This window comes from Lepisosteus oculatus, chromosome 7 (assembly GCF_040954835.1).
Source record: "Lepisosteus oculatus isolate fLepOcu1 chromosome 7, fLepOcu1.hap2, whole genome shotgun sequence".
Taxonomy (NCBI): domain Eukaryota; kingdom Metazoa; phylum Chordata; class Actinopteri; order Semionotiformes; family Lepisosteidae; genus Lepisosteus; species Lepisosteus oculatus.
In genome coordinates, this window is record NC_090702.1 from 2991205 (window position 1) to 3007203 (window position 15999).

General features: G+C 39.3%; 1 protein-coding gene across 3 annotated transcripts in view; it reads right to left on the reverse strand.

Annotated features, from left to right (window-relative positions):
* Positions 1-15999, reverse strand: part of ano2b (anoctamin 2b) — a 124598-nt gene that overhangs the window by 23257 nt on the left and 85342 nt on the right. For all 3 annotated transcript variants that reach the window (XM_069192035.1, XM_015353303.2, XM_006633832.3), the window contains one exon: positions 1069-1214. In XM_069192035.1, the coding sequence (XP_069048136.1) occupies positions 1069-1214 (146 nt within the window). The remainder of the gene's footprint in view (positions 1-1068; positions 1215-15999) is intronic.

A 15999-nucleotide genomic window follows, 5' to 3' on the forward strand; every position in this document is an offset into this window, starting at 1 on the left:
AAGCTACTTCAAATATATCCACTCCAAGTTTGGCAAAAAGACTAACAAAAAAAAAAAGGTCAGGACAGTTTTCTAAGACACCGATGGCATATTTGTTAAAAAAAGTAAGAAATTAAAACACTAATAAAGAAAACTGCCAGCAGTTTGGATATGAGAGCTAGAATCTTAACAACGAGAGAGGGGGTTACAAATTTAGAAACACTGAGGCCAGGCACACATAAACTGAAAGCACTGCTGAGGACACTGAAATGGAAAAATTCCCTTTGGGTTTTCACATAAATTTCACCTAAACAGACGTGTCGTGTTTAATCCATCAATACATATCGATTGATTTCCGCCTTGAGTGCTGTGGACGGTCCCCCATGTGACCTCTCAAAGCTCCCTGCTGGGGGATGGGTTTTGTAACCCCCTGGTGCTTATCGCACCCCGGATCTTGTCAGCTTCAAATGTGTAATCTCTTCGGTGTGCCATTTGGAAAACCCTCACAAGGCTTCGCATTCCCATCAGGTACAGTCTAGTAGGGATAACCATGACTGGAATGAAGGTTCTGAAGGTAACACTCAGCATTCATTATTATTATGGACAAAAGTCTTGCTCTATATCATTATATTGTAATATACGGTACTAAATACGCCGAGGCATGGTCCCATCTATGGGTGCTGGCAAGGCAAAATACAGAGCCACTGCCTCTTAGGCATTTATGGCCTTCTGCAAAACCGCCGAAATAAAAACACCTGTGACAGCCTAACATACAAAGGAAATGCATGTTTGTATGTTTGTACTTGGAGGTCATCACAAAACTGACACACACACCCACCCACCCACACACACACCCACACACCCACACACCGTGCTGTTTCGTTCAAGAACCATGGCTCGTGTCACCGATTTTCTGAATCCTCGAAAATGCTGAATGCGGCGTCCGTACTCGAACACCCGGACACAGCAATTCTCCCCCCCCACCCAAATCGAGAAACAAACCACCTGGTGATTTACCAGCAAGGTTCAGGTCTGTATCTGTTAACGACAGGTGACGGATTTGGAATTACACAAGTAGAGACGGCTTACTCATTTCCATGTATTCGGGAGTTAGGCCGGTAAATGGTTCCAAGTTGTAATCCAAGTCCCACTGTCTGGACAGTCTCTGATTGTCATCTGTTTCCTCGGGCGCAGTGCCTTTGTCCCTCAGCTTCCGGTACAGTTTCTTGAGCTTCCTAGAAACCAACAGGGGAAAACAAGACAGCCGTTAGTACCCTCTAACAGGGGTGAAGGAATCCATAACAGCCACGAAGTCGAAATGTCAACATTCCTGGCTGCGGGAAATTAAGAGCCGTATCCGTTAGCGATTATCACAAGAAGAACCCCCAACCCTTTCTTGCCCAGCCTTAACGGGCTTTCGAAAAATCGGAATTAATTAAAAAGGCATGCCTCTGGTATGTGGCTTGTTCAATGCTTAGCTTTGACCTGTAATTGAGAAGCCGTTATAGTGTTTCATTAGACAGCCCAGCAGTTTAATGGATCTGTCGCTGTAAGTGAGTGAACAAAATGAAATGTCAGGCTCATGTCTGAGGAGAGGAGTTAAAAGCTCTACACTGTACTTTGGTAAAGTACTTTGGTATTGACCGGTATTGGCATTTGTGCCACATTATACACAGTGTTTTCAGCACTCTTTCCTTTGTTTTATATAACAGAAAACAAAGAAAAAGCATTTTAAGCATTTATGATTACATGTACTCTGTGCTGTACATGTCTATACATTCACACACATCTGGAAAAGTTTGTCCCACATTCCCAAGAGAACCACATTTATTAGAATATACTCTTTACAATATTCCTGGTTCTCTCCAATTTATTCTCCCCCTTACATGATTCATGGAACACATTCAGTAAAAAGCAAGGTTCAAATACAGTTGTTTCCCATTTTTACAGACAAACAGTACAGTATTTCTGTATTCATTCTGTATTTTCTGTATGTAATTCTGTATTAATATGATTTGACCTAGACCAATCGTTTTTGTATTTTGAAACCAGCAGATGTAAATAAACATGAATAAATCAGTTACTGTGGTTCTCTTTAGTAAATGCTTCTTCTTTTTAAAAAGAAAATCTGCATACAATACAACCATTTACAATTCTGGGACTGTGTATGAGCTCAGACTCTTCACTGTATGAAAATTAACAAATCGATGCATTATGTATGCTATACCAATATATGTAATATTTTCTAATATTTATATTTTTGGTATTATTTATGAAGAAAATAAAAGAAACAATTCAGATATTTATTCAACAGGAAAAAACTGAGGAAAAAATCACAGAAGCGCAGACATAACTGGAGCTGACAGAGCGCACATATGGAATATATCAGTCTTTGTTAAAAATCATTTATAAAGTGGGAACGAAATCGCTGAAACAATCTCAGCATTCCTTACACCACAGGCAATGAGGGTGGATGCTTTTCTCTCTACCTTAGTCTCCCCTAGACGTAAAGTTCTGTTGATTCAAAAACCATTAATCTACACAACACAGATATACAGTATACAGAATCGTGTTTTGGTTTTATTTAAAGAACGTATTCACCTGTATCTTTAGTACTTCACAGCAGCTTAACTTCCCAGCTTTGTCTGGGATTGTTACATTTATACATTACTCTGCAGGTATCAGTTGTCAATTCTCTCACATCACTATAATTAGCTGGAGAGTTTTGTCCCAGAACCAGCTCTTATGTGAAATAATATGAAGTTACCCATCAAACTTATTTCTCAATGTCCACTGCAACACTTTTGACAAAAATGCCCTATACTTTTCGCAAATTTTAAAAGAAGCACATGGTGAGAATAAGTTGACATAAGACTTCCAGATACTGCACTAAATTAACCTCAGCTTGCACAGTGCTGTTGTCACAGAAGCTTCTATGCTACCCCTGTGGGATGAACTTGACCATTTCTCCAGATGTCACAACCCCAGCTAACAACTCCACATGGTCTACTTGAAACACAGAAACATGATGTCTCTATTGCAGTTATAAGAGGAAAACAGCTCTTATAACTGCAATAATAGTGTGCTATTGAGCTCCAAAGATGTTGAGGAAGAAAAAACTATACTTTGTTACTATATATTACTATATATTCTATTATATATACAGAATAACTATTCTATTATAGAACTATTCTGCTATTTAACTATTGTTTTTAATGCTTGGCAAATATCTCCCAGTACAGATACTTTGTTAAAAACATACATTTGAATGCCATCTGCATTCTAAGAGAAAGAGATTATGGCCCATATGCATACAATTGGTATTTTAACACTTCATTGGCAAATTGACAATCTTCATTTATATCTTCATTTTGTGTTTTGGTCAAATTTTACTAATGACAAAACAAGCTGATGAATTTAAAGGGACAGAGTCCAGTACTCAAAACTTTGGCATTAACTCAGCTGGCAATGAGAAAGCTCAGCGCAGGCCGAAGATCAGCGCTGTCACAACCTCCTCACTTATACTTCTGAGGAATGAGCCAGGGAGGCAGCCCCAAGGGGTGAAGTTGGGTGGATTGAGGGGGGGCTAGAAAAGATCTCTAAATAATAAATAACTATAATAACTACAGCGTACTCAGTCAATGAAAACTGTTTTATCAGTCTATTTTTTAATTCATTACAAACGGAAAAAAGAAAACCCAGTAGTAATAATAATAAAGATGTATCTTCAGTGCATCATAATTTATTATATGGGCCAGAGACCAATACAGACTGTACTTGTCTGAAAGAAAAACACATGCATGTCCAAAAATTTGTAAACAGAAGAGATTTGGGATTTGTGTGACAGAGAACTTAAAAAATACAACTGACACTGAGCCAATAACTTATTAGTTTGTCTGTGCACATGTGCTGTGCAAGGCAAGGGAGAGATTTGATTTTTTTTAGTCTGAATTAAAGATGTCTATTTGCACATACAGCACTACTCTGTATGGGGCCCATACTGTTAGTGGGGGACTGCATTATTTGTGACATTTTTGTTCTTGAAATAATTTATAATGCCCGCAAGTCAAATTTAAAGATGATATGTAACACAAACCATAATTCCACCAAGTTACCATTTGGCAATTACAAATGTTAGTTTTATAACAGATAAAATGGATTCCAGTCCAGTTCCTACATACTGTAAATGTATTATGAGCAAACAATTCTGTACAAGCACAGGGTTTGTGTCAGTGTTGCATTTTCCTGGTACAAGTTAAACTAGAACACTGATATCTAGTTGTGTTTGTGTCTCACAATGTAAAACAATAGGGTTTCTGTTCAGTTGAGCACTCACATTTTATGAAATGACATTTAATTTTCAACTGTTAATGCATTGCACATGTGTGGTTAGTTTTGAAAGACGATGAACACAGTTTAAATTGCCAAGCATACATTTCACATAGTTAAACAAGTAAACAAATGCCATATACTGTCTAGATTAAAACAGATGCAACACTCTCAACAGCATAGTATGTAACACACTTACAGAAAACCCATTTGCAAACTCACTGCAACCAGTGAAAATGCACCCTCCAACCATGGTTCACAGTGACCAGTGACATCCTTGAATGCAACCACCACAATTACCTGGTGCTCGTTGATTCTTACTCAGCATCGTTAACAATTAACATCCGTTGTAACCTTACATTGAGCATTGTGATTAGGAAGCTCACATGACATTTCTCCTTCCGTGGGACTACAAATGAATCCCTGACATCGGGATTTAATTTTGGAGATCACATTCCCAGGAAAACGTTCCACGGGACATTAAACTCCTCCCTTGCCACCGTGAATAAATGCAGAAATAGAAAAATAGAAAAGGCCTGGCTGAGCTGTCTAATTGCGCCACAAAGCAAATTCAGGGGAAGTGCAAATGAGATGGAACTGATCCGCGCCCCAGTCAGCGTCTTGAATTTTTACAATGCGCTTTGCGATTTAACCTCTTTTCGGAACTGCCTGAGAATCCCAGACACATAAGGTATACTGTAGTTCAACAAATCTAGAAATCGCTTACATGTTCTGCGAACCAAGCCAGCTGACAGACTGCAGGCCGCTAGAGGTTATGACGGCTTACACAGTGAAACAGAGCAGTATGGACAAGCAGGATGCAACATAATTGAATCAAGCTGGAGAGACTACAGGTGAAGCCAACAGCACATGAAGACAAATGCCTCCTACAAGAAATTGTATATGGCCAATAAAGTAAGTCACCCTCTTATCTTGCCAGCAGCAGAACCTACTCCGGCAACCGTAAACCCTAATGAACACGAAACTGTTAAACGGCCAAACTACAGTCCCTGCGCAGCAGGAAAAAGTCTTGTCTTTTGAGCAAGCAAAACGAGCAAGTGACAGCTCAATTCAATTCCAGACCACATCAATCTCCATACAGAACACAGCGGGGCTGTATTCTCAAATTAGATCCTAATCACAATTGACTAAGGCAGCCACCTGCTATTATCACAATTACCTAGAAACAACTCATGTATTTATTTGGTACACAGGAGTAGGATGTGTCATTGTTCATGTTGTCAAACCCGTTGACCTATTTTAAGTTAAAAAAAAGTACATTTGTGTTTATCGAAGCAAAGGAAAGAAATGACACTTTCAATAGATATAAATCTTAATGTACTGTAAAGTATTGCTTCCAACTCCATTTGCATTCTTTCTGGGCAAGACTTATATTTGAAAACAGTTTTGAGGCATAATAATAACATCACTTTATTAACCCTTTACAATTTCTTGCATTAGGAATTATCTTTTCGCATACCCCAGCTTGCACTCCATGAGACACACAGACAGGGAGAGAAGCTGGGGGTCAGAGCACAGGGTCTGCCGTTGTACAGTAACCCCTGGAGCAGTTGGGTTAAGGGCCTTCCTCAGGGGCCCATCAGAGTAGGCTGCTGGCTGCAGGATTTGAACCGGCAACCTTCCAGCCACAGGCGCAGATCCTTAGCCACAGAGCCACCACTCCGCCCATGTGTTATGTGTTAATTAAACAAACAGAATATAGAATATTTCACGAACACACGTCTTTTCGGTGTATTTTGGCACTGACAGGCCACTGTACGTGTTCCATACACATATGGTTTTTGTACAAGTCTTTACAGTTGAATCTTGTAAAACGTCATTTCTGGAAGCAGGTCTTTTCGATATTAAGCAAAGATGATATAAACGAATTCTTTACTTTACCACTCTGACAGCATAAAAAAAAACAATTAGAGGCAGATGTCTTGGAAGAAATAGCAACAGAAAATACAAATCTGTATTACCTAATCACTTTGGCATACAGTATGTACTGTATAGCAAAAGAAACATGGTATGTTTCTTTTTCATTTGTTTCAAATTTGTGGGTATGACAGGCATTTGCTGGCAGTAAACTAGTGCTGATGGGGTCCATTTTCATGTGGTTTATTTTGCAACAAACACTGTCAGAGCATGTTCACAAAATGATTTCAATGTGGTTTTTGGAATAGCATAAATATGCTGCATGTGTATGTGAACACAGAAACGAAACATGTACACAACATTTTGTAAATGTCAAAGCCACAAAAATACGGACTAGGCCCAAGTCTACACAGACATTCTTAGCCACGGAACCAAGGAAGAAACAAAAAACACAAAACTCTTTTTTTTTAATGGTCGTCCTCACAAATTTTACAAGCCAGACAAGACTCTGGAGAATTCAACATACAGTAGTGAATCCTTGAAATTCTAAAAGAATTCCCGACACTCACACATTTAAGGATTGGTCAAGTCAATAAAAATATGGAGTTGGTGACCGCTAATTGGGTACGACAGATGCAGCATAATGCAATCTGTCTGCACACGAGAATAAAACTATTCTATTAATAATATTATTGTGGTTAAGGCTTATGATGTTATTGGACTGTAAGGCTTACATAAATACTTAGCAGTTCTCATACATTTTTTCTCACAAACTCACAACAATAAAGATGATTAGACCTAGGAGGTAAGTAACCTAGGAGTCAAGCCACAAAAAAAATGTAGGAGCTAGGCAGTACAGACCACCTAGTCCTGGCTGCCATTTCTGTTTTTCACAGCCACAGCTAGTAGAAATGGCTCCATCAGAATTTATTGCACTTCTCATCAAACCCTCAAGCTGAACTAAATATATCTTGGGTTTTGGCTTGGTCTAACCTTCCTTGTCTGAGGAAACGCACGTGTGTGGGGAACCCCGACACCAAAGTCCTTCTGTGTCTTCTGTTCCCCACCATTTCATTTATTTTATAAGGCACTTGACTGATGCTCCATTCCTTCGTTGGTCACTGTAGTGTTCCAATCTGCTACGACTTAAAAACATTGTGTAAAACTCATCACAAACAAAACCCGTGACACCACATGCTGGTTTTACTTCGGCTGCTCTGTGGGAGACTTCAAAAGCCTGTCTTGTGAGGACAGATTATACTGTAAACTATGCTCAACAGGAAAAGAAAAATAACACTACAAGTATGGTACAGTAGATAACAAGCTTCTGTATATTCTACAACTAGACAGTCGTTTTTTTACACAAGTCTGTAGATAAAAAAAAACATTTTCTACAACTAGACAGTCGTTGCTTAAATGATACTACCTGCTGTATTGCTTTGCAGACAAAGCGTTTTAATTTATTGTCAGCCATCTAGGGTGATGTCTGCCTTTCACCTCATGTTTCTGGGTTAAGCTTTGATGAAGTATGATCCATACAAAGCAGAAGTGGCTTTCTAATAAAGCAGGGATGAATATCCCGATGATCAAAAGGCTCTTTTTTCCAAAACCTTGAACTTTCTAAAGTTGGCATACAATGCAAACCGTATGCGTTTAGATCAAGATGATCTAAGCTGTGGAACTGACATGGTGTAGCCAATGTCCTTGTCCTGATGGGTTTGTAATAAAAAAGTTTTAATAGACACTCCTGACTTGAAGTCATTTGCCTTATATTACTCCCGCTGTTCCTAGAATTATTCACACTACAGTCTCTGCCCCAGTCTTTCTGTGAAGCATCCATTATCTCCGCTACTGAAACAAGGACTGAAAACATCTGGAATGTAGTTTGTATCACCGTGTATCAGTGTTGACTCTAAAACCTCAGTCTAAATCGTGGGCCCAACATCTGGAACCAATTCTTTACTTTATACATTCGCCAGATAAAACCAGCTTCATAAAAATACACCACCCCCTCATTACATGATATCAAGGGTCCTGGGGAGCTGGTGTAAACACAGAATACAGAATAAGTGCCCAATATGTGTGTGTCTGAGTGTGTTAGAGGGTAGGAAGGGTTGTGTATGAAAAAGAGACCAAAAGATAATGTACTATCACCACCTGGTTTTATTATACACCATCAGAGTCCAACAGAAATGTCCTCTACAATTGGAAGGAAAGAAATATATGCAGAAAGATTGAAATAAATAGAAATCTGATGAATGTGATTGGATATTTCACAATTCATGACAATTGCTTAAATACACTATTTAGCTGTATACTGAATTCGAACATAACTGTGTGCTGTAGAGTATCAATGTATGAGCAACATGCCTCATTCTGTACCACTGCAGTATCTGAATTATTTTACCTAATGTAAAATATCAGGTGTCTGCAATATCACTTATCATTTTAAGAAAGTTACTTTCTTAAGATTTGGTGTTCCTCTTTTTAAATTATATTTTTTATATACCTAATCAAGTTATGGCAACATATCGTTGTGCATCACAGGAGTATTGAAGAATTGTAGATTATTCTATAGCTATTCCCCATTCTGATCACCACTTCAATACACACAATTCATTCGTTTTATTTTCTAGTGGCTTCATTTCTATCCTGTTATATTTTACTGCTCTTAAACATAAAACTCCTAAATTGTCTCATTCCATTATACTCCGCTTTCTTGAAACGATAAATCTTTCGTTTGGACTGCTGCTATGTAACTTCAAAACACACAGTACTTAAAAGAATTCTTTATCACAGTTAAAGTACCAGGTGGCACTTGGTTGGTGCTGTGGTCGGGATTGCGGTCTTGCTAGAGCCCTGGGTTCAATCCCGGAGCTAGGGTGCTGTGTGGAGTTTGCATGTTCTTCTGGGTTCATGTGGTTTTCTTCTGGGTGCTGCGGGTGCTTTGCTTTCATCCACAGTCAGAGGTTCATGTGGGTTTCCTCAAAGTGCTCTGCTTTCCTCCCACCGTCCAAAGACATGCTGGTAGATGAATTGCTTTCTGGGAAACTGACCCTAGGTACCCTGGTAGGGTGTGTGTGTGTCCTGTGAAGGACTGGTGTCCTAATTGGTGCTGGTCGCTTGCTGGGATAATCTCTAGCTTCCCCGCGACTCTGTATTAGTTAAAAGGGTTAGATAATGGATGGATGAATTCAAGTACCCCAGTGCTTTCACCTGTTTTCTTGATTGTTTGAAAATACTATATCAACCGAAAACATTCCCTCTAGCGGCTGTTCTGACAAATAAGAAAGCTTTTGTTAAACATGTTTTTTTTATTTTATTTTCAGATTTTGGTGTCCCTACAGGTGGCGCCCAGTCTGTGTGTGGAAAAACAATCTTTCCTTATGCATCTGTTCCTGATTCCAATTCATTTACTGCATTTGAATTTGGTGGTGTGTAGGCTGTTGCTAATACTACATGTTGATTGGAAAAACAAATGTTAATCATTTATATTTTCTAAAACCTTTAAATCATCTAGTCTAAGTTTAAATAAGGTTCTGGTTCTGTGCCTTTCGATTTTGATGTATAGTATTACATTTAACCCTCTTCCAGTCTTCCTGTCTCTGGAATGATGTACTTTCACTAATGATGTATTCTTACAGAATTCTTACCATGGGGTCTGTTTCTGACTGGATTACCCTTTCTTCTCCCATGTAGAGTTTCTTTGATTCTGCACCATATTCATTTAGATGTAATCCAGCATGCCTTTGCCAAAGTAAGGATTTCAGTGGCTAGAAACAATTCTGTGAATGTGATCCAGATCCAAGTGTTAGAGAATCAGCAGTTACTTTCAGGTATTTAAAAGACACAGTCAATTATATTATTTAAACAGAGTGTAAACATTGAGGATAATAAAACTGATGCATATCTCAAATTGTCCTTTAACTTGATTTAGGCACTACTGTATGAATAAAAAAACCCAAATATGACTGTTTTTAATCATGTTATAAAAATATAACTCCAAATGGGATCTGATTATTCTGGGACTTGAATAAAATCCCATTCATCCATCTTCCAAGCATTTTATCCAATATAGGGGTTGCTGGGCATCCAGAGCCTAGCAAGCAACAAGTGTAAGGTAGGATACACCCTGGATGGGACATCAGACCATCGCATAGCAGAAACACAGAAACACACACCAGGGCCAGTCTTCCCAGCAGCTGATTATTCTGCCAGTATGTCTTTGGACTGTGGCAGGAGACCCATGTGAACACAGGGAGAACATGCAAACTCCACACAGACAACACCATGGATTAAGCTCACTCATGCTAGTGTCATAATTAATGACAGAATTCCAAAAGACACCAAACATTAGTCTTTTTTGAGTAGTTTTAAACAGAAAACTAACTGCTGTGGTTTAGGAACTTCAGGGCTTAAGACATGCTATGGTTAGTAAATCACAGGGCAATTATGGTATTTTTCCCACACATACTAAAGGAAATGAAGTGCAATATTCACTGACCCATAGCTCTCTTAGAATGAAAGCTGGACCCACAAAATGGACAAACTGCAAGTACTGAAGCCAACACAGAAATATCAACCATAATAAACTACAGAGTGGCAAGTAAAACCAAACCGAAAACAGTTTAGATAATGGCTTCTGTACTGTGAAAACACATCAATACAAATTTAAAGGGACATGCTCTTTAGGAGACCTGCACTCAAGTGTAATTTCAAATGATTGTTAATATGGCTCCGCAAAAGGTCGAGAGTGGTGTACGTCATTGAAGAGGCACAAATAATAAACCTAGACATGAGCAGTTGACCCAAATAAAACTAAATCCTCCTTTTGCGGCGCCCATCCGACATTGAATCACACAGCATTTACGCAATTTTTGACAAAACAACAACTCTGAAGATTTGTTTCACAGCTGTGTTCCACGTAAACAAGAAAGAAAAACACATCAGCAAAATGAAAATGGCCTCTATTTATAACAGCAACCAAAGTAACAAAGAGGGAGGAACATGCACTTAAAGAATTAATCTGTTATTGGCCAACAGAAACTGGGGTGAGTAGATTTAGTCCTGTGTTTACTAAAGCTTCAACTTAAAACCAACTAAATGGCGTCCTGCATTATTTATGTGTTAAGTTAAAGCCATTTTCTCACCTCATTACTTTTTAACGCACTCTTTTGTATCTTAAGTGCAATTTCTCTTTTCGTGACAATGCTTTAATTTCACAGCTGTCGAGAGAGGTCTGAACAGAGGATCCCTCTCATGGTGCAACCTCTGTCTTTTGATTAGCAGCCCAGACATACTTGCCCCGCATTTTCCATGTCCCCAGTATAATATTTCGGAATTTTCTGAAAGATGTTCAGGATATGCGATACGTGGGATTATTTTCCGATTTAGGTCAGGGGTTTATATGAAAAGCATGTGTTTTTAGTAAAATCCCTCCGCTTTTCCTGTCTCTCTTTAGCTCGGTACACATGGCAGCCCTGCATTTAACAAACCATCTTCAACCTTGGTTTGATGTGATCCCAGGCTATTTAGAAAAAAATAAGCCAGTGACTTTTTTTTGGTGGGATTTTCCTTAAGGGTTAAATATTTAGTATTACAATGAGGCACCTCAGCATAAAACATCATAAAGGAATCAGGAGTCACATTGGTGGTTACAAAATAACCTTATCATTGGCACAAAGTAGTGTCAATGGGTCCATACAGTAGCTCTTAGAAACTTTTGCTCCAACCACTTTTTCCCCCTCTTCTTCGAAGGTTTCTGAGCAGTTAGTTTAGTTATAAAAGAGATGTATGCACCCTCTGAGACCACTTTGTGCTAATACGTATTTTGCTGTCCTTGAAGAAATATTAACACCTGGGCTTTCAACAAAGGCTTTTACAAGTTTCCTCAGCTATCATGCAGGGAATTGTTTACTGCCAACAGTGCCAGTTTCACAAAACCCCTGTACAGGCAGTTGCAGCACTGGGTAAAATGTGAAACCAACCTTCAAATTGTCAACGTTAGCTCACCTTCATTAGCTAAAACCTACATTAGATTTCTATACTCTTCTCAGGGAAGATTTTCTTCAACGAAACCGTAGTGTGCACCATATAATCAAAACCCTACACAATTACTTTGCTGCTTATAGTTAGATACTGTAGACCTTGTGGCAGTGAGACAATTTCTGCAATGTTTCAGCATGTCAATCTAATACTGTTTCAGTATTTAATAATCTGCAATTCACACTATAAACACACAATTTCCTTTGTTTCACAGGTTCCAAAAACTATACTCAATACTGTTGAGTTTTTTTGTGTGCTTTTTCAACAAAACTGCCCTGAGGAAAATGATATTGTAAAGTCATGAAAATATTCACAGTTATAGAGCTTACCCCTGAAAGCAATAGTTTTTAATGGGGAGCTCAAAATAATATGGATCCTGTAAATTGCCATAAAAAAGGACAAACTGTTACAACTGCCCTTCAAGAACACTGTATATGAGTGTGCTGGATGTCTTCTGTAGTTCACTCCACACAGATCATACTTCACCCAGCATCTATACTGGAAACATTTCCATGATTACAACATACTTATGGTACCCTCCAGTAGAACTGGGACAGTAAAGCTTTATAATCAAACAATTTGCATTTGTGATATTATACAGTATATATATATTGGGGGTAATTCCATGCTTATATTTAATCATAATTGAGCAATAGCATACTTTACAGTATGTGTTACCCAGTGACTAGAGGATTTCAAATGACCATAAGTATTGGAACATTTACTTAGTTCTGCATTTACTTTTCAACATACTTTGCCTTCAACATTAAAGAGGAACTGCAGTCTCAATGTCCCAGACTGGTTATTAAACCTCAGGGACAAAATCAATTCATTGACATTATAGAAAAAGTTTACATATTTTGATTTAAACACAAAATCGTGAACATTGTGGAAGTACCCTAAGCTGCCATGTTATCGGAAACCTCTGGTCTCACCACAGGTGAGAGTGAGAGTTTGTGAGAGCTGTGACGTGAGGCGACCCTTCCTGCTCACTAGTCCCTGTATTGACAGTACAGGTTGTGCAGCAGACATTTCACCGCAGAAACGTTCCAGTGTGATCTGCACGCAGAGCTAACAAGTAAGCAGTATTTGTTAGTGAAACCATCTTGAAGACGAGAGCAATATTTTTATTGGATTAAAAGAGACGTATTCATAAAGCCTGCTTGTTTAAACTGTAACTGGACCATTTCACATCACCGGAAGTTCTGTTGAATAGAATACAAGAACATGGCGCTGTGCCAAACATGGAGGTTTTACAAATTACTGTGTACATTTTACTTTTATTGTGGTTTGAAATGCACTCATCAATACCGATTCCTTTCAACCCCAGAATATAAAAAAACAATGCATTTCCCCTTTAAATTCAGTTCTCTCTGAAAATGATAAACAGAGCGTCTATTCATTAAAATACACTTAGTACAATAAGTACCGTACATTTTATGACCGAATAATGGTCTGAATCTTGCTCGTACCATACACAAAGTATTTTTAGTATTAAACATTGCTATTACAATATTATGTACTTCATCCAACATCTACACTGGAAACATTTTCATGATTACAACTCACATACAGTGCCCTCCAATAGAACGAGCTTAAATAATGAGCTAATATATTAGTTAACTATAGCTGAAAACAAAATAAAACTGGCTATTTATCTACAATATTGTGGTACTTTATGTCCAGTACTATAACCAGAAGAAAAAAAAAACTGTATTGCAGTGTGCTCTGTTTATTTGCCGGCAAAAAAAGCCTTAGTTTTATGAAACACATTAGCATTGATAGTATTAGATCAGAGAAGAGTTCTAGTACTAAATGACGAGAAATAGGTTAAAAAAGGATTTGTGGATCAGACAGAGCTCGGGAGTTTCCACTCAATCCTACTGTAGATGTGTTTTGTCCTCGATTTTGCGTTTCACGCACTTTTTACCTCTCATTTATAACTTAAAAACGTCACTGAACACCCATAAGCTAAAGTAAGTTAGTCGGCTGTATTTGTTAGTACAAGAACCAGAGGCGTTTCAAATGATCATGTATTGAACCAAATATACAACAGCACTGTTTCTCGACTTGCTGACTTCCTGAAATAAAGAACATCACCTGCAGCCATCATTATTGAGTGATGACTGATGTGGAAAAGGATACCATTATAATATACATACCGCTTGTCAGTATGTAATATACCAGAGAGCCATTAAATACCTCAATTGCTGCACTCGTTGAATTATTAACAATTTCTCTTACCTAACTGATCCATGATCTCTATAATCACAGCATGTAAAGATGTTATTTACTTGACAGAGGCCTTCATCTGAAGGAGCCTACAAATGTACCCATTTCCGCGGCTGGAAGTTTTATTGGAGCGATGTGGAGGAAGCACTTTGCTCAGGGATACAGCAACAGCGCCCTCCCTCAGAGGTGTTCTGAAAGTACAAGTACACAGCCCTGCAAGTACACAGCCACCACCACACTCATTCAAGGCCCCTCAGGACAATTCCGGATCACCCAGACAGCATCTTGTACCTCCAGCAACCTTATTTACTGTATCTCTTGCAGTAAATGCCCAGCCATCTACATTGGAGAAACAGGAAGGAGACTCGGAGACCGCTTCAGAGAACACGTCAGGGCTGTGAAGATTAAAGATCTCTCCAAGCCCATTGTTTCTCATTTCACCTCTGACGGCCACGACCACACTAATCTCTCCGTCTGTGTTCTCAAAGACGGTTTTCCGAACTCATACATCAGAAAGACCACCGAAACTAAAATTATTCTGCAGTTAGGATCACACATTCTCCCTTCCCTTAACGACAGATTACTGTTCTTTTAAATTTTCTCCATTCATTGGAAGTTTCATTTCACACCTCTCTGCACCCATTCTGACTTCACACCTCTTGATTGGCCTCTCTTTCTGTCCCCTGCTCCCGCCTCTCACTCCTCCTCCCTCCCAACCTTTGTTGTCCCGCTACTTTACCTTTGCCTACTGCCCTGTCTCTCTCACACCTGAAGAAGGCTCCACGGCCGAAACGTTGTGTTCTCTTTCTTCTTTTTTTCAGCATGGAATAAACCTATTACTTGTTTCTTTGCAGCCTACGCATGCTGACGCAGCTACCCACCTGTTCTGAAAGTACAGTCTTGCAGTTCTGAGTCTAGAGTCCTAACCATCCACTTCTCCATCCGGGAACAAGTAAAGGTTTATTCCCTGCTGAAAAGAGAAGAAAGGCAACACAACGTTGCTGTGGAGCCTCCTTTGGGTGTGACACCCGAAGGAGAAGAAGAAGGAGACACCCTCAGAAGGCTCCACAGCTGAAATGTTGTTTCTTTTCACCTCTTTCAGCGTGGAATAAACCTTCACTTGTTTCTTTGCAGCCGACGCACGCTGACACAGCTCTGTACTTGAACTCTCTCTCCATCCATCCATCTTCTAATCTGCTTATCCAGTACAGGTACAGGGGTGACCGAAGCTTAACCTGGCACAGATCGGGGCACAGGATAAAATACACCCCGGACAGGATGCCAGTCCATCACAGGGCACGCACAGTTTTACGGAAGCCAATTACTCTAGCGGTATACCAATGAAACTGTCGGCAAGCAACAGGCGCGAGGCAGGATACACCCTGGGTGGGACGTCGGACACACAGACCTTCACACACTCCCACCAGGGCCAATTTTCTCAGAAGCCAATGAGCCCACCAGCGTGTCTGTGGACTGTGGGAGGAAACTCAAGCGATCATGGAGTGAACATACAAACTCCACACAGACAGCACCCTT